General features: G+C 31.7%; 2 protein-coding genes across 4 annotated transcripts in view; both read right to left on the bottom strand.

Annotated features, from left to right (window-relative positions):
- LOC129913354 (peripheral plasma membrane protein CASK) overlaps nt 1–24,292 on the bottom strand; it is a 426,424-nt gene that overhangs the window by 256,177 nt on the left and 145,955 nt on the right. The gene's annotated exons all lie outside the window — the stretch shown is intronic.
- The window catches only part of LOC129913362 (actin nucleation-promoting factor WAS-like), a 93,823-nt gene that overhangs the window by 35,131 nt on the left and 34,400 nt on the right, over nt 1–24,292 (bottom strand). The window contains exon 2 of the mRNA XM_055991986.1: nt 11,807–13,335. Coding sequence (XP_055847961.1) covers nt 11,807–12,139 — 333 coding nt within the window. The 5' untranslated portion in view covers nt 12,140–13,335. The remainder of the gene's footprint in view (nt 1–11,806; nt 13,336–24,292) is intronic.

Genomic DNA, 24,292 nt, shown 5'->3' with positions numbered 1-24,292 from the left:
AGCTGAAGGAAGGGGAACTCAGCACCGTTAAATGCTTTCTGGGTGCCAAGAGAGCAGTCGATAGATTACGACTACTTCCACTACATTCTTTATTAACAAAAGTCATATTAGTGTTTCTTCCATTCAGGAAAATCTTTTTTAAATTCGAATAATACAAGTTTTCAACCAAATGCATTAAAACCGGAGTAGTTCAGGGATCGAAAATTAATGAAGTCACATCAAGCTATGGTGAGTAATTGTCAGATTTTACTGGAAGACGGATACAATCCCGAGATTTTGAATCCAGAAAACCGAGAATCCCGAAAATCCAAAATCCAGAAAAGTCAAAATTCCGAAAATAAAACAGAACAAATTAAAAACTCTTCAAAATTGTCTGTTAACTTAAATTTTAATTGAAACATAAAATAATAAAACAGTAATTCTGGGGGGTCATTCCGTAATTTTGAAAACGATAATCGAATCGATGATAATCGTTTTACAGTTTGAGAATCTTTAAAGCTATTTTAAGTCAATTCTGATTCAATATTTCCTAAATAGTTTATATAAATAAAAGCTTTCGTTTCCTTAGAAGTCGTATTAGTCTAGGTGATTTAGTAGTTGCCTCTTACTCGGGTATCCGAGGTTCGATTCCGGAAATTGAAATTGTTTTTTTTTTTTTTTTATTTTCTCAATAATCGTCAATAAATAAACGATAGCTAAATAGGTCTCGTTTTTAGAGAATTTATTCGTTTTTGGATGCAATATTTGATTTTTTTGAAAGTGTTTATTAATTTATTCCAATCAACGATTAATTTGCAAACTCCACAAACAAACAAAATATTAATGATTAATTTCTACAAATTACCATAATGTTAGAGTAAATCATTTTAATATGTGTATCGAAAAACTATTCGTTTTTTAATACAAGATTTAGGCGGAATGTATGTTGAACGGCGGCCGTTGTTTAAATTAATGGTTTCTAATACTAAAACGAACGCTTTTTTGGATAGGCGAAAGTTTTGAAAAAATCTGTGAGAATTATTATCAAAATGGTCATGTACACTTACATATGCGTTGGAAGAGACAAAGGATTTGATTTGTCTCGAAGTTGCCTTCTTAATCGTATCGTACCTTTATAATTTTTATAAATTTTCATTTTCCAAAATTAATGCGTTTAAACGTCGAAAAATTTTGCAATAGCTGGATCAATATGAGTTTTTTTAATGACCCAAAAGTCAAAACTTCGTACATTGAATATAATTTTGGAAAATGCGTAAAATGTTTTGTTACACATATTAAAATAATTTACTTTGACATTATGGGTATTCGTAGAAATTAATCATTAATATTTTTTTTTTTTTTGTGGAGTTTGCAAATTAATCGTTGATTGGAATAAATTAATAAACACTTTAAAAAAATCAAATATTGCATCCAAAAACGAATAAATTCTCTAAAAACGAGACCTATTTAGCTATCGTTTATTTATTGACGATTATTGAGAAAATAAAAAAAAAAAAAAACAATTTCAATTTCCGGAATCGAACCTCGGATACCCGAGTAAGAGGCAACTACTAAATCACCTAGACTAATACGACTTCTAAGGAAACGAAAGCTTTTATTTATATAAACTATTTAGGAAATATTGAATCAGAATTGACTTAAAATAGCTTTAAAGATTCTCAAACTGTAAAACGATTATCATCGATTCGATTATCGTTTTCAAAATTACAGAATGACCCCCCTGGCTTTTCGGGATTTTGGGTTTTCGGTATTTCGATTTTTGGGATTTGGACCCCAACCAACGAATTTACTTTTTATTTGCGTAACAGGAGAAAAGAGCAAAACTAGGTTACTTTTTTGAAGGCACCACTTTCTTTTCAAGGAATTTGGTACCTACAAGTAAGAACTGCTTAAGACACAGCCCAAGGAAAAGCAGCTTTTTTATTGCTTAAAAACGAGTAGGAATCAGAACAATTCAGCGTGGGAACCATTTTTTTTTGTTTTCAAATGAAGGTTTATTTTTAGATATGTTAGAAGTCAGTTATCGGCTTTTTTGTGGTGCAGCATGCCTTAGGGAGTGTTATCTACCAGTATTGACTCAAATACATAACTGGTTTGCTTTTGCGGGTTGACAGGATTTTTGATATACACTGCCGGTCATCTGAATACGTCCACATTTTAGTTCATCTTATTTTTAGCCTGGCTTGGTATTTATTGCAATGGTACATCTTTTTTACATACGTAACGAGAGAACATCTTTATGCGCTTAGCTTAAGAGAAAAAAAGTTGTCTTGGGACCTACCGTTCTTCTCACACGGTAGCTAGACAAAATCTATTCATAAAAACAAGTATATTTTTTGACTCATCTGAATAGACTCAAAAGCAAAAATGTTAATAAATGATGAGTTGCATGGGTCAGTTGTACTCAAAATTGTGTCTGTCAATAAATCTGATTGTCTATAACCTATAAGGACGAAAACGGGTCTAAAAAATCATTAGGCGCGGGAAAAATGGCGAAAATAAAAGAAGTCTTTGAATTAGGCCGAAATCAACGATGCATTGGGACAAAAATTAACACAAGTTAAAATTTAGTATGCAGTTATTCGCGCAATATCCAAGGGTATAGAAACAACATTTACAATCGAAGTTGCTTAGCCACAACATTGGCTGATAGATGTGCAATGATCTGAACAGCATGACTTCGCGCTAAAAATTAAGCTGAAAACCGGTATGAAATGCAGTTTAACGACGGAAAAACGGGTTGTCAGAAGTGGTAAACATTTGAGAAGAACAAATCTTCGCAAAAACTACCACTTTACAAACCACGAAAAGAAACTCGCCTCCAATAGTAAAAAAAAAAACATGTCGTGAAAGTCGAATTTCCAACCGGTGATTTTACAAAGGAAAAAAATGAATTAAGTTGACCCTGAGGTCTAAATTCCTATTTGTATGACCTTCGTAGAGAGAAGGATTATTTTAAGTTGTCTGCATAACTGTGAAGGGAGTGTCATTAAGTGCAAGCTATTTTTTTCTAGAAAACTTTCGATCTGCAATTTCTAACACAGTTTTTTTTACTATTGGAGGCGAGTTTCTTTTCGTGGTTTGTAAAGTGGTAGTTTTTGCGAAGATTTGTTCTTCTCAAATGTTTACCACTTCTGACAACCCGTTTTTCCGTCGTTAAACTGCATTTCATACCGGTTTTCAGCTTAATTTTTAGCGCGAAGTCATGCTGTTCAGATCATTGCACATCTATCAGCCAATGTTGTGGCTAAGCAACTTCGATTATAAATGTTGTTTCTATACCCTTGGATATTGCGCGAATAACTGATTACTAAATTTTAACTTGTGTTAATTTTTGTCCCAATGCATCGTTGATTTCGGCCTAATTCAAAGACTTCTTTTATTTTCGCCATTTTTCCCGCGCCTAATGATTTTTTAGACCCGTTTTCGTCCTTATAGGTTATAGACAATCAGATTTATTGACAGACACAATTTTGAGTACAACTGACCCATGCAACTCATCATTTATTAACATTTTTGCTTTTGAGTCTATTCAGATGAGTCAAAAAATATACTTGTTTTTATGAATAGATTTTGTCTAGCTACCGTGTGAGAAGAACGGTAGGTCCCAAGACAACTTTTTTTCTCCTAAGCTAAGCGCATAAAGATGTTCTCTCGTTACGTATGTAAAAAAGATGTACCATTGCAATAAATATCAAGCTAGGCTAAAAATAAGATGAACTAAAATGTGGACGTATTCAAGTGACCGGCAGTGTACCTAATGAATTCTTATGATTGCCATCGAGCCAAAAATATTTTTAGTTTATTATTGTAACTGAGATTAAACTTTAAGAATTGACTCCAAGTTCAAAAAAGGTTAAGAAATTCGTAGAATTTGTTTGTTTGTTTGTCAAAGAAAATAGAAAGAATATTTTCTACTGGCACGAATGGGACAAAAAATGTTTTTTTTTTATTTGCATTGCTTTTTTATTGAAAAAATTTATAAGAACTGCAAAAAAAACTATACATAAACTCCTGCTCAAAATTAACACACACTTTTTCTTCTTGAGTTATACCCCTGGATTTTATTTAAAATGGCTTTAAAATTCTTTGGTGCATTTTTTTGTGATTGCATATTGTTTAGCAAGTTGAAAATATGCTATACTGCAACAGTATTACCAACCAAAAAAAATATAAACCAATTTTAGCAATTTAAGGTCAGTAAACTGATATTAAAATAATTTTAGTTTTTTAAGAAAACAAATTTTAAAGAATGCAAGGAAGTGACAGTTCTTTCCAATAATTTTATTGAATATCTATATCTACTTGGTATTGTCTCCTCTAGCGCATATGACAACTTGGAGTCATCTGTTCATTCCACGAATTAACTTTTGAAGGTTTTGATGTAACTTTTCCTTCACTGCAGTTTTCAGTTCATCAAGACTGCTTGGAGGTACATTTCGGTCGCGAATACATCGCTTCAACATTTCCTAGACTTGTTCTATTGAATTTAAGTCCGAATTTCTGTGTGGTCAATCCAAAGCTGGCATATTAAAATCTCAAACCACTCTAGCATGCATTATCGTGCATCAGACTAAACTGTGGACCAAATCTAGTGGTGATTGGAACCGCATGCTGTTCGAGGATATCAGTCAAGTACCTTTTGGTACTTAACGTAGGTCTAGCCGAGCTCACTTACTCCGTACGTGTTGTAAACCAGGTTTTACTGCATGAAAATTTATGACTCTTCTCTAAAAGGTTCGCGTGATGACAGACACTTCAGCAAATCTCTCCAAAAATCTTCCCCACAAACATTATACCCGATACCTTAAATTTAACATCACTCCTGTCTCATTTGAGAAAATAACCATGATACTGTGACATAAAGTTATAATAGGACTTTTCTGTAAAAAAAATTGGATGTGCGATAAATTTGAGCAGGAGTGTAGTTACTTTCTTTTTTAACACTATTTTTGTCACTAAAATACAGCTGTTTCTTTAATTTTTTGACTAGTAGTACATATTAAGTTATGTTACTTCAATAAAAATTATGCATTACTATTCGAATTCGATTTGCTTAGAAAAGTCCTAAATAAATAGATTGCTGTAGGTACTCTGTCTTGTAGGTAGTAAAATAAAAAAAACTAACAACATTATTTTATTACGAAAAATATGTTCGATACTATAAATTTGGTCATTTAATATTTTTTGTTTGTGATGTTTGTTGGGGAGAATCCCATGAATATTAGAAAATAAAAATAAAAATATAATATGCTCCCTCGCACATCCTGTTTACGACTCAATTCATGAACAAGAGGGACCTTATTCTATACCAGGATAAGAGTCATTTTTATATGAAATGTATTGCAAATGTAAAATACATAGTCGTAATAGTATGTGTGTTTGTGTGTTTTCATGATGATATGGTATATCCTGGCTTAGCTTATGTTATGCATGTTTCTCTCGACTTGACTCTCGTATGTCTTCAAGATTAACGATTCGAACAAAACTTTTGCGTGCTTTTAGGTATTTATCACCCTGGGTCGTAAAAAGTGGTTAATATTATGATCTACCAGCATTAGGCTTTAATCTGTGCAGTAAAAAAAAAAAAGAAGAAATATTCATAGTCGCAAATAAGAGTGTTGTTGGTTTACACAACACTCTTATACATCTGAAGTTAACATCTTTCTTGGAAATGAAAGTTTGTTTTTTTTTATTACATAGTCGACATCTCAGTCGTCCTTCAAATGTGGATTTGTAGATGTGCAAATTTTATGTAATTTAGTTCTTCATCATAAAATATTCTTTTACTTTCTTGTGTTTAGTTTTTTTTTATTTAGGTTTTTGGGGAATAGAAATGTAGTTTTAGTGAAGTGTTTTATAGATTCTGTCATAAACATAAAATTGGGTGAATTAATCTCTTAGGAAATTTGACCAAAGCATCAACATCAAAAAAACCTACAATGTAATAGACATAGTTTTTGACTTTGCAATCATTGTAAAACATTTTGTGGCAGAAATGTTCCCAAAAGACATATATCTTGTACCGAGTTTATGTGGTAAGAAATTTACTATCTCATCTACCTCATCTTTTCATTTAGTTTTAAGTGATTATTTTTAATGTTTTTGATGCATTAAAAATGCTTGTCCACTGCTTGAAACATTGTTGCTTGAAAATATGTCACTAATACCAACAAAAACTAAAAATATAACAGGGAATCAAGATTCAACTACGAGAACTATAAAAATGATAAATGTTTTGTTTTTGACAGCTTGAAAACTCAGAGTGATAAAACTCATGGCCCATGATAGGACTTCTCAAAAATCATACCTAATTGAAAATACACAACTGGAGTTTAAAAATAGGCTCATATTTATATTGGATTGCATATTTGTACCTTTGTGATTTGTAAAACAAATATCATATTTAAAAGAAAGAGTAATCGGTTAAAACTTTTTGCTTGTCCAATTGTTATAGGTTATGTTACATTTGCCTATAAATGGCACCACATAAGAGGTCTCATTCAAAAGCAAATATCTGAACTCAAAAATTTGTTATCCCAAACCAAATAACAATTTTAAAAACTAAAAACCGGTTGTTTTGTTACAATTTCCCTTAGAGAGCCTCGCATTAGGGAAAGTTTGATACCCTATAGTCAGGTGTCTATGTCTTGGCCAGGTACCTAGTAAAATTAATCATGAATCATCTTTGCAGTATAACATGCTTTATCAATTTTTCCATGTTTAAACTCAAATATCTGCATAGAAAAAATATAAGGCATGGTTAACTTTGGTATATCTGGTATATCTTACCATATTTCTGGCATATTGAACTAATTTCTGTTATATTTAACTACATTATGATTAAATATACAAGAAGTAAAATACTCGATGGCAGCAAAAAAATTGTTTTTTGATTAAGAATCGAAGTAAGGATGTTTTTTTGTACTACTATTGCAGGTAAAACTGAAACCTGGGAGAAAATTGGAGACGGGAAAAAGAATCCATAAAATCCTTAAAAATATTTTTGGTGAAAGGGTGTTTTTTTTTAAGAGAAAAGTTTCATAAAAGCTGGCTAAAATTATTTTTTAACATGGTGAAAGGTTTTATTTGCTATTAGAACTTAGAATCAAGAGCTCAAACATTATAAACAGAGTCGACCCATCAGGGCCAGACACAAATTCAAAAAACAATCTTGGTCTGATTACAAGAGAGAAGCTAAAGTGGGCCATCAACGCCTTCAAACCATACAAATCCGCTGGACCGGATGGTATAATACCAGCCGAACTTCAAATGGCATCAGATATTATAATTCCCATCTTAGAGATAATTCTGAATGGATGTGTAAAATTGAAACACATCCCTGCCCTATGGAGAGAAGTTAAAGTTGTATTTATACCCAAAGCAGGCAAATTCTCTCATGTCAATCCGAAAGACCTCCGACCTATCAGCCTATCATCATTCCTTCTTAAAACCTTAGAACGAATGATTGATATCCACTTGCGTAATGTCATAGATCCCAATCTTATATCTACAGCACAACACGCTTATTGTAAAGGGAAATCGGTTGAAACAGCACTACATACTGTAGTGCGCACTATTGAATATTCCCTCCATCATAAAGAGTTCACCTTAGTTGCATTTCTTGATATTGAAGGCGCGTTCAACAACGTCAGCAACATAGCAATCACAAATGCACTGAAGAACCTTAAAGTAGATAGCTCACTGAGCGAGCTAATAGACCTTATGCTGAAAAGCAGAATTATTAACTCAACTCTAGGAGATTTCTCAGCAAGAAGATCTGTTAGTAGAGGTACACCACAAGGAGGGGTACTCTCCCCACTCCTGTGGAACTTAGTGGTTAATGAACTACTAGTCGGTCTAGAAGTAGATGGATTCAAAGTGATTGCATACGCTGACGACGTCGCCATTGCCATATCAGGAAAACATCTCCATACTATAATAGAACTAATGCAAACTGCTCTAAATAAGCTACTAAAATGGGCAACAAACTGTGGATTGGGGGTAAATCCTCAAAAAACAGAACTTGTCCTCTTTACAAAGAAATATAAAATTCCACAACTAGACCCCCCCTCTATTAATGGTGTTCCACTTAATTTTGCCAGCGAAGCCAAATACCTGGGTCTTATTTTGGATAGCAAATTAAACTGGAAAACCAACATACAAGAAAGAATAAGAAAAGCCACAGTGGCACTCTTTTCTTGCAAAAAAGCTATAGGGAATAAATGGGGACTATCTCCTAAAATAACTCATTGGCTATACACTGCAGTCATCAGACCTATTCTCACTTACGGGGTAGCAGTTTGGTGGACTGCTCTGGAAAAAGTAACATATCGAGACAAGTTAAGCAAAGTCCAACGTTCAGCCTGCATGTGCATCAGCGGAGCTCTCCGTTCGACACCTTCCGCCGCTCTTGATATATTACTCAATCTTCCACCCATAGATATATTCAGCAAGCAGGTGGCCGCGAGCACTGCTATTCGACTCCAAGCCATCTCTCAATGGACCAATAACTCTATTGGCCACACAAATATTCTGAATTCATTCGGATCAATCCACAGTCACTCCGACTACACCACCCCACAATTGGTTTTCGGCAATAATTATGAAGTCACCATCCCAAATAGATCAGAATGGGACAATGCCGAGTTTCTAAGAGATGATTCAATTCATTTCTATACAGATGGTTCTAAAACCAATGACGGAGTGGGTGGCGGGGTTTACTCCGATAGACTTAATGTTAGTCTCTCCTTCCGTCTCCCTAATCACTGCAGCGTGTTCCAAGCGGAAATAATGGCGATTAAAGAAGTACTGACTTGGCTCAAAGAAAACGTGATATCTACATCGGATATCCGCATCTTCTCTGATAGCCAGGCCGCCCTTAAATCGTTAGCTTCGGTTCCCACAAACTCCGTTACTGCCCGCGACTGTCGATCATCTCTCATGGAGATGTCAGAACAGTTTAACATTCACCTTTTCTGGGTGCCGGGTCACAGAGATATTCTGGGAAACTGTGAAGCAGACGAACTCGCCAGAAATGGAACTCTAATACCAATTTTACCCAATAAGGCAAATATTGGTATACCAATCGCAACGTGCAAACTCATGCTGAAGCAAGAAGCTATAGAGGCAACAAACATACGATGGTCAAACATTATAACTTGCCAAACGACCAAGCAGATCTGGCCTAGGCTAGATCCAAAACGTTCAAAAAATTTGTTGTCTCTAAGCAGATTGCATATCAGCTCTGTAATAGGTGTCTTAACAGGACACTGTCTCATAGGTAGACACGCCATAAGACTTGGCGTAATCTCTAACGACTTCTGTAGAAGTTGCCTTGATGAGGAAGAAGAAGAAACAATCCAACATCTTCTCTGCTCATGTCCTGCCCTTTCCAGTAGACGTAAAAAATACCTGGAAAAATATTTCTTAGAAGATACCAGTGAGCTAATCAATACTGACATCTTCAACCTTCACCGCTTTATTAAAAGCTCCAACTGGTTTAATTAGTGAGGAATTTCCTCACAAAATCATGGTATCACAACGGACCAATAAATGGTCTAAGTGTGTCAGTTGTTTTCCTGACAGCCATTTCTACCTAACCTAACCTAGAATCAAGAGTGAAAGGGTGTGTTTTTTTAAAGAAAAAATTCAAAATAAGTACCATCAAAAAAAAAAAAATACCTTTATAAAAAATGGTAAAAAAATGTTTCATTGTTTCATTTCTGTGCAATTTTGTTTAGATCAGTTCAAAGTTGGTTTGCAGTGGTTTTTTGAAGATTATACGGATATGTTTTTTGAATATTTTTTTTAGAACCAAAAGTAACTGCCATATACCCACAAATTTTTGAAAATTATCTGATGTATAAAGGGAATACTATGTAATAGCCCAGTAATTTTAGACATTTTTTAACCCAATCTGCGGAAAAATTCCTACTGGGCTCGATTTTGGTATAGACCTTCGTTACGGCGTTGTTATGAAGATGTGAAAAATCGACATTGATATCGTGTCCGCGTTAAGAGTTATAGGGGTCAAAAGGTCACAAAAACTGGTTTTTCACGATTTTCAGCAAAACGGTAAGTCTTATCAAAAAATTTTCAATGCAAGAATTGTAGACCAGATTATTATATATAAAAAGTGTCATGACACTTTTTTTGCTAAGACCCACCGTTTCTTAGGTATAACGATTCAAAAAGTTGAAGTTTAGTTGTAATCGTCATAATCCTATTCCTGAAAAAAAAACTCCTAACTGAAAAGTTCCTGAAATTTCATTATTTTTTTAGCTTGAATTTCGTTCCTCAACTGTTAAGAATATGGGGAAACCAAAAAAAAAAATGGAAATTTTCGCCATTTTTCCGATTGGGGCCCTTCTCCCGAAACCATTTCCCTGGGAATTTTTGTTTAGAATATGTCTAAAAATATACAGGGTGTGCAATAGAGAATGGACAACCCTAAAACGGCTTATAGCTACACTTATGATTGTCCTAAAAACAGATAGAAAAAAGTTCTATCGCAACCAGTTCATAAAATATGGACTTTTTTTCGTTCAGTGTATTTTAAATTTTATCATCTTATGTTTTCGTTCACTACAACCACGAATGAATGAATTTTATTTATTTCTTTTTTTTATAATTTTCTACAATAATTGGATGAGTACATAAACACTTTAAAAATTTCATAGCTATTGCACATTTTCGTAAAAAAAATTTTGAAATCTGTTTTTTGATGCAAAATGTAAAAAAAGTATTTTATGAAAAATTTTAAACACCTGTGGTATTAAATAAATCTATAGAAACCTAGGTGGCCAACTTTCTTAAAAATATTCTCCTTATACCAGAATATTTTTAAGAAAGTTGGCCACCTAGGTTTCTATAGATTTATTTTATACCACAGGTGTTTAAAATTTTTCATAAAATACTTTTTTTACATTTTGCATCAAAAAACAGATTTCAAAATTTTTTTTACGAAAATGTGCAATAGCTATGAAATTTTTAAAGTGTTTATGTACTCATCCAATTATTGTAGAAAATTATAAAAAAAAGAAATAAATAAAATTCATTCATTCGTGGTTGTAGTGAACGAAAACATAAGATGATAAAATTTAAAATACACTGAACGAAAAAAAGTCCATATTTTATGAACTGGTTGCGATAGAACTTTTTTCTATCTGTTTTTAGAACAATCATAAGTGTAGCTATAAGCCGTTTTAGGGTTGTCCATTCTCTATTGCACACCCTGTATATTTTTAGACATATTCTAAACAAAAATTCCCAGGGAAATGGTTTCGGGAGAAGGGCCCCAATCGGAAAAATGGCGAAAATTTCCATTTTTTTTTTTTGGTTTCCCCATATTCTTAACAGTTGAGGAACGAAATTCAAGCTAAAAAAATAATGAAATTTCAGGAACTTTTCAGTTAGGAGTTTTTTTTTCAGGAATAGGATTATGACGATTACAACTAAACTTCAACTTTTTGAATCGTTATACCTAAGAAACGGTGGGTCTTAGGAAAAAAAGTGTCATGACACTTTTTATATATAATAATCTGGTCTACAATTCTTGCATTGAAAATTTTTTGATAAGACTTACCGTTTTGCTGAAAATCGTGAAAAACCAGTTTTTGTGACCTTTTGACCCCTATAACTCTTAACGCGGACACGATATCAATGTCGATTTTTCACATCTTCATAACAACGCCGTAACGAAGGTCTATACCAAAATCGAGCCCAGTAGGAATTTTTCCGCAGATAAAACCTAAAATTACTGGACTAGTAATTGTTTAACAAAAAAATTATATAAAATATTTACCTGATGTCCTGGACAAATCGAACCATTAGGCACTCGAACTCGAAAAGGGCTATGAACAGGGCACGATGTCCGTGGACCCCATCGCGACGACGACGGTCCCGGCATTGGCACTGAATTAAAACTATTTGAACTACAAGGATTACAGAGGGGTGGCGGCGGCGGCGGCACCGACGACTGCTGCCCGGCGCCGCCTACGCCACAATGCCCAATACCACCGCCACCAATGCCAATTTGTGAACCTAAGTGACCGCCACCACCGCCCATCATAGATTGTGGCGGGGGTGGTGGCGGCACTGCTGGTGGCCCACCCGGCCCTGGCCCATGATGGCACATAGGTCCGCCGCAATTCGGTATGCCCGACCATTGACCTCCACTGCCACCGATGCTGTTCAGTTGTCCCCCGCCGCCGCAGTAATGGTCCACGGCAAAGCTGTCTTGGCTACCAGAGCATTGCAATCTGTGAGGTGGTGGCGGAGATGATTGTCTTGAATAAATTTTTCAGCTAATTAGTTATCTCTGCAGTGGAACTATGGTGGTGGTGATGATATGGAGGAGGAGGTGTCGCTTCGCTTCGCTTCGCTTATTCGAGTTCGCTTTGCTTCTTTTGCTTTTTCAGCAGAAGAGTGCCTTTATTTTTCGATTAGAGTTTGTTTTGTTATATTTTTCTTTTGTTAGTTTTTAGGAATCGCTTGATAGCAGTATGACGTGCCGGTTTCTATTGTGTCGAGGTTGTCTCATGAGAATTCCAATACCACGTGAATTGATCGTTGTTAACTTCGAGTATACACATTGTTTGATATTTTTTGTATTTTTTTAAATTTTTCTTTTATTTTCCAAAAATCCTTTTCCTGTAGTTGCAAAGGTTTTGATGATGATGATGATAATTTTTTGTTTCTTCCTTTTTTTTACGTTTATTTTAATTTTTTGTTTTTTTAACTTTGAATTGGATTTTTTATTTTTTGTTTTGATCACAGAATTTAACACCAAAATTTCAAACTAAAAAAATTACTATTTATCTAAGTTTCTAAGTGTTATTGCATTTGCAGATATTTTTTTTAATCTTGTTTTTAATTTTTTTTTGTTTGTTTTTATTTACATATAAATATACCTCTGATTTGATTATAAAAAATAACAGTTATATTACAACAACAATAACGACGACTATTCTAGCAATAACAGCAAACAAAAATTGAATTTATTTTTTTTTTTTATATATAAGTATATATATTTTTATTTAAGAGTTTTTTTTTGTTAATTTATGGTTTTTTTAAATATATAATTTATTTATTTTTTTTTTGTTTCGTTTCGAGAATTAATTTTAAATTTTATGTATTGTTGGTTTTTTTAAAAATAATTTTTTTTTCTATATCAATTTTGTTGTTTTATTCATTTTTTTAGGTTAACATTTGTTTGTTGTTGTTGTTTTTTTTTTCTATATATTATTGTTTTAAATTTGTTCTATTTGTTTGCAGTTAATTTGTGTTGGTGTTTTCCAAAGGCGGAAATAAACCAGAAGAAGACTAGGGCATCTGAAATAGTTTAAAACAAGAACAAAAAAAAAATGTATGATGTTAGTAAATTTCGAATGGTATTAACTTGGTTGGCCAACAATTTATCTCTGCATAAGTTTTGATGCATTGTCTAGGGACTTCTTTTTTCACATTTAGAAAGGGATTCAACAGAATTAAAAAGTTCAATATTATACACAGTTACACCAATTATTTTTTATTTTATAAAAAACCTTGTTTTCAATAATTTCATCATTTTAAAGAATCATAAAAAAGTCTATACTTAAAAAAAAAAAAACTATAGGATGTATTATAAAAAATTGTATTTAAATTGGTTTACAACTTCAAATCTTTCATAATTTGGGAGTCAATTTTTTTTTTTTTTTGGGTACTCTTACACTCCCCGGGAAAGTATCACGAACGTCATCTATAAATAAAGTGAATAAAAGTGGAGTAAGGATGCATCCCTGAGGCATGCCAGCTGATGTTTCAAACACCTCTCTCACGAATCTACCCCATCTCAAATTGCTGCACTTGTTGAAGCCAAGAAAGGAGATGGCACATTTTTGGGCCCAGTGTGTTCACTTACGAAATGGGTATCAAATGAAAGGTGACGGTAAGCACATTACGTGGGTAAAATATTTTCAAATTCGTTAGTGGGGTTTTAGAGATATTTGAGTTTGAAGTTTCGGATTTCAAAATCAAGATTTCAGCTATTTTTGCGATCAATTAATCGTAGAATGCGTAGAAAGGACTTTTTAGATTGGAAATTAGTTAATCTTTCTTTTCCTAGTACATCATTTTTCTCTAGGAGTTATACTTTCAGAGTAACAGAACCGCAAAGTATCTCATTCTCAGTAATTCCGCACTTAACTCTAAGGGTTGTTTAAAATATTTAAAATATCAAAAAACACACAATTTTCGGTAGTGTAACTCTGAAATTATAACTATTAGAGAAAAATGATGTACTAGAAAAAGAAAGATTAACTAATTTCCAATCTAAAAAGTCCTCTCTAGTTTCCTGTCCGACCAGTCGTTCTCGAGATATTGAGACAAATGCGTTTTTCAAAATGGCGGTCGCCCCACAAGACCAAACAATACGCAATCTGAGATTTGTACTTGGGATAAACCCCTCTTCAATACTGCATTCAAACTTAGCTCAAGTCATAGCTTTTTCCAGATTTTTCCCCATTGACTGAACTATAGTTTCTATTCTTATTATTTAATAGGCATAATACAGTAAAATAAGGAGAAAAAAGGGGTAAATCTCGGAATGAATGTTAGTAGAATTTTTTTTTGCTCAATATCTTCCTTTTGCCATTCTATAACATATCTCAAAAGTCTAGAAAAATCGCATGTCCGCTTGTCGCTATTTCAAGGTCAAATCGCGAAATGGAGATTTTCAAAATTAGCAAAAATAGGCTATGGTATTATATACACATATGATACATGATTTCAAGGTATTTTTTAACGTTGATTCCAAAAAATCTAAAATCAAGACAATCTGACGTCTCTGGAAAAAGTTATACCTGTTTTTCATCTGTCAACTCATATTATTATAACAGTTGCAAACTTACTGCCGAAAAACCCTTTAAAGTTATGGTAGATGAACCAAATTTTGCATGAAGATTTTAGAATCCATCATTATTAAAAATCAAAACAATCCATTACAAAAAATATATATACCTACGAAATAATGGCATTTTTTTGATGGAGGGGCAAATTTTAGGATATGCACTAAAGAAGATTCTTGTTCATCTTAGGAATAAGTGCTAATAGGCTATTTTTTTCATTTCAATCTTTGTTTGGATGTTCTTTAGCTACCCTCAAAAATCTAAAAAAATCTCATGTCCGCAAGTCCTAATTTTCTTGGTTTGAAAATAAGGTGCAGATTTTAAAAAAATTGAAAAACTACACTTCAGATATTTGTGTCAGATCAACATGAATAAAGTGCATTACTTTTCAGGGATGGTCAGGTTGACTTGTTTGTGAGTTTTGTTGGAATAAGTGTTAAAAAATACCTTTAAATCATGTCGCTTATGTTGGTATACATATAAAAATTTAAACTTTTCTTATTAATTTTTTAAAATCTGCACCTTATTTTCAAACCAAGAAAATTAGGACTTGCGGACATGAGATTTTTTTAGATTTTTGAGGGTAGTTAAAGAACATCCAAACAAAGATTAAAATGAAAAAATTAGCCTATTAGCACTTATTCCTAAGATGAACAAGAATCTTCTTTAGTGCATATCCTAAAATTTGCCCCTCCATCAAAAAAATGCCATTATTTCGTAGTTATATATATTTTTTGTAATGGATTGTTTTGATTTTTAATAATGATGGATTCTAAAATCTTCATGCAAAATTTGGTTCATCTACCATAACTTTTAAGGGTTTTTCGGCAGTAAGTTTGCAACTGTTATAATAATATGAGTTGACAGATGAAAAACAGGTATAACTTTTTCCAGAGACGTCAGATTGTCTTGATTTTAGATTTTTTGGAATCAACATTAAAAAATACCTTGAAATCATGTATCATATGTGTATATAATACCATAGCCTATTTTTGCTAATTTTGAAAATCTCCATTTCGCGATTTGACCTTGAAATCGCGACAAGCGGACATGAGATTTTTCTAGACTTTTGAGATATGTTATAGAATGGCAAAAGGAAGATATTGAGCAAAAAAAAATTCTACTAACATTCATTCCGAGGTTAAACCCTTATTTGACTGGATTAGCATATTTCAGCGCGTTTTTGTGTATTTTGCTTATTATAAGGTTTTTGTATGTTTTATAGAACTATTTTATATATAGAATTAAAGGTAACACATTAAGCTATCGAAAAATTACAAAAAAAAGTGCATGTCACCACTGAATATTTTGATATTTCGATGTGCCAAATGCCTCGCTTAAAAAAATCACCTTTTGAGAAGTAAATACCTAATATGTATTATTTTTTTTTAACAAAGAAAAAAACTTTTGATACAGATTTATAGACAAGAGAAATACCTTTTATTTTATACCAATATTATTTCTGTACACCCAATATTACGCATTCTACGATTAATTGTTCGAAAAATTAGCTGAAATCTTGATTGTGAAATCCGAAACTTCAAACTCAAATATCTCCAAAACCCCACTAACGAATTTGAAAATATTTTACCCACGTAATGTGCTTACCGTCACCTTTCATTTGATACCAATTTCGTTAGTGAACACACTGGGCCCAAGCTCCATAGAAAAATGTGCCATCTCCTTTAGGTAGAGGAGCAAAAACTTTTGAAAGATATAAAGATAGTTTAGAAATTATTTTTTTAAACCATGTCGAAAGAAACTTTGAAGTCAACAAAACAGCAATAAAGTTTTCTTTAGATATGTAAGTGTGAATTATAAGAAAATGAAGTGCATAATCATATGAATAACTGATGAGCAGTATTAGATGTTTGTATTTAAAAAAAAAGTAGTTGTCTTTGCAGCCGGTTTACGGACAATGATTTTAAGTGATAAAGTCATATAAGAAAACAGGTTGTATGCTTTTGTTAAAAAAAATGATCTAAAATTATTTATTTGTCAAAATTTATAATCTTATATTAAAGAACTTAAACTAAATATTAAGACCTTACATATTTATATCTGTATGTTTTGAAGACAAACGGAATAACTTTCTGAGTCACAAGAAAAAAGCTAAAGAAATACCTTTTTTTCTATTCCCACTATACCAATTTTTTAATTTGAAAAGCTTACAAATTTTATTAAAGAATAAAGCCATTCTAAAACTCTTACAATGCGTAAAAGGTATAAAAATAATTTATTGAAAACAATCATTTTCATCAAAAAAGCAAAAAAAATATATATATTTTTATCTTCTCACACCATGAAATCCATTTTTTTCTATTAGAACCTATTATAAATTTTATATCATGTGAAAGCTTATTATTTCACCTTTCATCTGACGCTTCAATCATATTTCTACGATGCTTACAAAAAAAGTAAGAATTTTTTAAAGCCAACCATGTTGAAATTTCAAATTGAAATCACGCACGGGTTTTACAAAAAAGGATCCCAAACGTAATGATGCAGATTTTTTCGAAATGATTTCAGGATTCCAAATTTTCACAATCGTACCTGATCCTTTTTTTGAGTTACAGGCATTATACATATTATATACACGCGGGAGTGCATTTGGGGAAAAAAATTTAAACAAAAAACAAAAGCACATTATAATGTCCTATATCTTTTTGGAAAGCTAAAATATACTACTTGAATTTGATGTTTATTTGAAATTGATTGAGTAAATAGTTTTTGAGAAATTTAATTTTATGTCTTGAATGGTAACACATTGTTAGTTTAGACTTTAGATCAATGTCCCTTGTTGAAATTAATCTAAAATATTCAGTATGATGAAATAAAATTAATGAAAAGACTTTTTTCCAACTGCAATGAAAAGACAAATTTCCATTTTCTGAAGTAGGTACTGTTTTTTCTAACAATTTCCAGGAAAGAAAAGACATTGAACCTAACCTAAGGATAAGGACACAGGTAAAACTAAACCTAAGTGTAAGTACCTACCTCATGGGTTGAGCAATACAACAAAAATAGACAAAAAAAAAAGAACTTTGTCAGCATTTCTAGCGAATTGTTATCTTGTCTTGAGGAAGTTTTAATTAAATCAGTTTTTTTTTTCCTTCTACATCCTCTAAAGAATCTTCTAAGAATTATAATTTGAGTTCGAAGTTTTATCAGCAAGACAAGGCCCGCAACAACAACAACAAAAAGGATAAAATAATCTCATAGATTCAGGATACGTCACACTTTTTTTTGTCTAATCTTTAAGAAACCGACATTAGAGTGATGGCATATAAAATGAACAAAATAAACAAAAAAGGAGACACCCGGAAAGGACATGCTATCGGTCCTTATAAAGAGAGCATGCATAGCTTTTCATATGTAGTCGGTCGTATGTTATCAGTAAAAACAAAATAATGAAAATATTTTTGCGTTGATGAAAGTAACACATGCTACAACGATATCCTGTTGTTTGTTGTTGTTTATTTGTTTGTGTAAATATATGTATGTGATCATAAAAGTTACTTGATGACATGTTTGTGTGTAGTACTGTAGTACAGTAGAGAAGGATATTCACTTAATTTCTATGCAAATAAATATCAAAATAAATTGCAATCTACTACTGGCAAAAGAGTTACATAGAGAAACGAGAGAAGCCACCATCACCGCCACCACCGTTCTCATCAGTTGGTTGGTTGGTCGTTGTTATTTGTATGTTCATATGTTTATATGTTTGTTATACTGAGACTACTTGAAGTGAAGTTGTTTCTACATGTAAAAACATCCTTTTGTTTGGATGTATTGTTATTTGTTGTATTGAAGAGGCTCTTTCGCTTGACAGAAAGAGTTATAATGTGAAAGTAGGGTGTCAATAGAATCAAATGTATTCTATATGTGAACATGCTGCATGTTCGTTCACATATAAACCCTCCATTTTGAGTAGCTGTTGTTGTTACATATGTACATAACAGTTAGGTACATGATAGTAAGAAAAGATGCAGCGAGGGTATCCTTGAAACTTTATTGTGTCTGTTGGTACATATACTTTGTCGTTATACTGAACATATGTATTTTTATATGTTGGCATATGTATTTGATAACGGAAATAACACAAAGTGATGCTCAGTGAATTCAAAAGGCGGAAATAGAAGAAACGAGTGCAGCTAAATCATGTAGTTCGATGTGTTTTTTTTTTTTCATTTTATTTCTTTCAGGTTCTAAATAGTATTGTTGGTTTTGAACATCATAGAGAGAAGAACATTTTTGCAAAAGTGTATACTTTTTACAAGAAGAATCCAAGGACAAAGTATTCAGAAACTGAAATAAACATATTTACAGAATTGTTCGAGTTTATACATTTGTCTATCAGAGAAGTATACGATATTGATATGTTCCACTCATTTGGTTTCTCAGAATTGTAAGGAAATTGTTAAAGGATCTAGAACGTAATGGAATTTCTTATTGAATTTATCTATAAAAATGAAGTTGTTATGTAGACAGATGTAAATGGGGTTACTTTGGAACTTTTTTTTAAACAAAATACAACTCAACTGAAAACTTGAATTCGCGATGAAATTTGCATTAGCAATTTTTTTACTTGCGATATAGGTACTATAGGGCAAGTTTAGGATTCGTAAAAAAAATCGAACTCGAGATAACAATTTTACATGACATTACGATGATGGAGAATGCCAAAAAAGTGGGTCCGGCAATTCTGTCTGTCTGTCTGTCTGCAGCCTAAACGAGTGAAGTGATTTTCTTCAAACTTGGTAGTTAGCAGTTTTTGGTGATTCCCTAGAGGGGAAATTGAAATTTTTTTTTATGACCAAAACTAACGGTACCTGCCATATAACGGAAATAGAAAAGTTAATTTTTTTCAAAAACGGCTCTAACGATTTTGATTAAAATTTTTGTGTGTAATACTACACATAAGGGCCAACTTTTTAAATAAAAAAAATATTTTTTGTACCGTTATTAACGGTACCTACCTGTCATAGAACGGTTTTTTTCGTTTCTGAATATCTCGTACAAAATTAGCCCGATTTAAATGAAAATTTTTATACAAAAGTGTGTAAGTAAAGATAATATTAAAATTTTAGAAAATTTTCAAAAAACGCATTTTTGGTTTTTTAAAAAATATTTCAAAATTTTTTTTTGAAAAATCAATTTTTTGAAAACGGATCAATGAAAAATTTTGAAATTTAGTTTTTATGTGTAAATTAATTATTTCTTCAAAGTGGCATACCAACTTTTTTTTTGAAAAATGTTAAAAAAATTTTATATATAAAAAATTATTTTTTTAAAAAACGGCTCCTACAATTTTCAAAATTTTTTTTCTAAAAATACCTTTTTATACGAGAAATAAAATGGCATATTTGTTTTTTTTTTTTAAGATATTTTAAAACGGAGTTTTATTAATTATAAAAAACAGATTTAATTTTTTTATACCTACTACTTTTGAAATTTCTTCAAAATATCGAATTTTAAATTTCTTGAATAAAAAGCTTTAACATTATAGTTACTTTAAGCATAAGAGCAAGTACGTGCGACCCCAGTCGTGCAATTTATTTCTTATAGCACCACGCCCAATTTTTTTTTTTTTGCTGATTTGATAGAGAATTAGGTAAAAATCATAATCCTGATGTTTGCACTTGTGAAATTCACCTTTTGGCCGCCATCTTGGATTTTAGTTTTTATTAAATATTTCGACTTCTGTTCATCCTAAGTAAAAGTTGGTAGAACAAAAAATGTAGACAGTTAAATTTCGGGTATTTTATGTTAAGAATACTTTTTCGATATTCTGAATATTAAAAAAGTTGCAAGCCAAAAAAGTTTTGAGCAGTTTTTATCAAAATTATGAAAAAAAAATTTTTTTGTATATCGCTAAAAATCTAAAGTTATTAATAAATACTTTTTTGTTAAAAATTACAAAAAAGTGTTACCTAATAACTTTTGTATTTATACCGGTACAAAAAAAAGTTGGATCGCAGAGTTGTAGAGAATTTCAAGGAGAACCATCTTTTCTTTGAAGGTTTTTTCAATATTTATCAAAAAAAAAAAAAATTTTCTTTTTTTATCGTTTTTTTTTTTACTTTTTTGGCTTATAAATTTTTTAATATTCAGAATATCCAAAAATACGTTTTCTACGTTTTTTGTGTAACCAACTTTTACCCAGGATGAACAGAAGTCGAAATATATTGATTAAAACTAAAATTCAAAATTGCGGCCAAAAGTTGAATTTCACGAGTGCGAAAAATCAGGGTATTCACCCAATTCTTTATCGAATGAGCAACAAAAATTTGTGGGTGGTACAAAACTGCTGGGTCAAATTATAAATGCACTGGACTATTATCGATTTCGGCCAGAAAGTTTGAAATTATGCCTTCAGTTATTGTTTTTTTATCAGCACAATCTTTTTGAAAGGGATTTTCGGGATAAGTAATATTTTCTGAATTTTCTTCTAACTTTTTGGAGTTCAATTTTATAATGTTTCATTCAATTAAAATTTTTTTATCAAACCTGTTTTTAATTACTTTTAAAATAGTATCGTTTTAGATAATCATCAGCAATGTTGTTTTTATTTACTAGGGAAGGCTAAAATAAATGCTTGCTCCTTTCTATTGATCAATATCGATGAATCTAAATAATTTAAATGCTGTTTTTATTACACCACAGCAAGTAGCAAGTCAAACAAAACAAGAACCAAAAACATACTTGTACCTATCTTCTGTAAAAGTGCAAATAGTTTTATACTTTTTGTTTTTATCTTTTTTTTAATTCATTACAGCGATTAGTTTTTGCTAACGACTTTAGAATAAGAAAAAAAAAATATACAAAACGGAAATGCGCAGAGTAGTGTTTTACAGAGTAGATTTATACATTTTCTAGAAAACTAACAACACTTTTCTATATAAATGGACTGCAGCATGTATATCTACAAAAATTCTATTGAAATGGTTGGCATAAAGGACTTTCTATTTGTGTGTGTATCAGTATTTCCATAAAGATTCTTGTGATTTTTTATTTTTATAATGGCAATTTGCTTGACGTTTATTCGTACTTTTGTGCAAAAAAAGCAATAAAACCGATAAAACATTTTATTGGCAATTTGTTACATATCATTGCCATTACCCTTATTTTATATATGTATAAAAATACATTTATATAAAATGGTGTAGAGTAGAATATTATATTCCTCATTTGGTAGAAAAAAAGGTAAACATAAAAATTTCCGCCGGAGGAAGTGTTTGTTATACCAATACAACAGATATATTGTAATGTGTGCTCATTACAATTCACAGTGAATTTCATGAATCAAAAGCAAATAAAGCTTATTACAATGTCACCATATTTTAATAGCCTTGAGCTGGTTGGTATACAAAATACATATAGTATCTAGTATAGCCCAGAGGCAAGGATAAACTAAATGAATTAATTAAATATAATTGATGATCTTTTTAAGCCCAAGCACTTAGAGAATGAGATAGAGCTGATGCATTTAAAAAAAAATGCATTGTAAAGTTCTGAATCTACAAACAGCTGGTACTTTAACAAATTTATCGGAAAGGCTTAAATTCATTTATGCTTTGGTTTTTTGTTTGACTTTTTATTTGATTTAAGTAAAGCCACTGTAAATTTGATGAACTTTTTGGTAATGGTATTTAAAGTTCAGATAATGCAAAATACTTATCCTGTTTAAGTATAAGCTTATTATAAATCACTGATGAACAAATCAGACAAAAAAAAAATGATTTTTGATAGAACACATGTTTACAAACTTAGAAAATAATAACGGCTCTAGCCGAAAACCAAAGGTTTGTGAGGACCTTAACCCTTTCGAAACCAAGCTATGAAAATCAATAGGCGTGTTTTTTCTACAACTCAGTATCTTCTCATTTTTTTATTTTATTCGGAAAACAAAAAAAAACAAATACTTACTTGTGTAATTTGTATTATTGTTTTGCGAATAAAATGAAAAATGAGTAGCTACTGAGTTGTAGAAAAAACACGCCTAATATTAAAAAATGTTTTTTTTTTTTCAGTATTATCGTATCAAAAACATCACAACTAAGAAATTCTAAGCCAAAAAGCAAAACACTTTCTGGATTAACTTTTTTTATATCTTTTTTTTTTTCAAAATTGTGACATAATGGTCATAAAAAAAAATTAGAAAAAAAGAAAAAATGTGAAATCCAGTTCCTTTTTTCGATAAAAAAAATTAAAGGTATGATTTTTGACTAAATTCTTGTAATAATCCAGTAACTAGGCATCATTATCTTTCAATTAAGCCATCGAAACCTAAAAAAATATTTAATGGAATATTTTTTTACTAATTTTTAAAAATATGTTACATGAGAGTAACGCTGGGTCCGAAAGGTTTAGTTAAAATATCTAAAATTTTTTACTTAGCACCAAATTCTGAAACACCTTGTTAATTCCGGCACACAAAAAAAAAAAAGTGTCATGAACCAGAAACCAGACCTATCTTTCTATATGTTTTTGGGCACGCTGAATCCGAATTTGAAGTCCGTTTGGCCCCATCACCCTCCAGTTTTGAACTGTGAGTGCATTTTGTTTGAATTTTTATGACTTTTTTGGAGTTTTTTGCATTTTTCTCAAAACTGAAGGGTGACAGGGCCAAACGGACTTGAAATTCGGATTCAGCGGGTCCAAAAACATATAGAAAGATAGGTCTGGTTTCTGGTTCATGACACTTTTTTTTGTGTGCCGGTGTTATTTTCTTTTTCAAACTTACTTCTTTCCTAGCCTTGCTTAGCAATTTAACGAAAAAAAGAATTATGTAGATATATTTATTGGTTTAAAAGATACGATTTTTTGTAAACAAAAAAGTCAAAACGGGCCACATGAACGGCAAATACTGGGATTTGAAAGAGATGATGAAAAGAATGCCCTTTGATGTCTCTTAAATTGGCAAGACTTTCACAATCTCATTAAAAACATCTCAAAGGGTGATATCTTGTTTTTGGTAGAATAGACATGTCGAAAACGGACACAAGAATCACAAGATTATTTTTTTGGAAACTTAAGAATTACTTCAATTTCCATGGCAATGCGGTTGGACTAGTGCAAAGTTATTTTGAAGTTGCATACTTTTTCCCATTTTGGTTCAAAAACTTGCCCCTCAAGGAGTACCTCAGGGTTCGATTTTAGGTCCAATTCTTTTTTCTGTTTTTATCAAATGGCCTGGGGGCTGTTTCTCGACAATTACATCAGCTAAATTTACTACATCGACAACCCTAAAAACCCATAGTAAAGCTCCATTTTATATGGGAAAATATTGTTTGTCGGAATAGTTCAAAAATACTAAAATTTTATCCGTGAGGTCCGATGGGACGGAGATATTGAAGTTTAAAGTCGTTGATGTAGCTCGACGAGAAATAGGACTCTGC

Source organism: Episyrphus balteatus, chromosome 3, assembly GCF_945859705.1.
Source record: "Episyrphus balteatus chromosome 3, idEpiBalt1.1, whole genome shotgun sequence".
Classification (NCBI taxonomy): domain Eukaryota; kingdom Metazoa; phylum Arthropoda; class Insecta; order Diptera; family Syrphidae; genus Episyrphus; species Episyrphus balteatus.
This window is presented reverse-complemented; position numbering and strand designations above follow the sequence as displayed.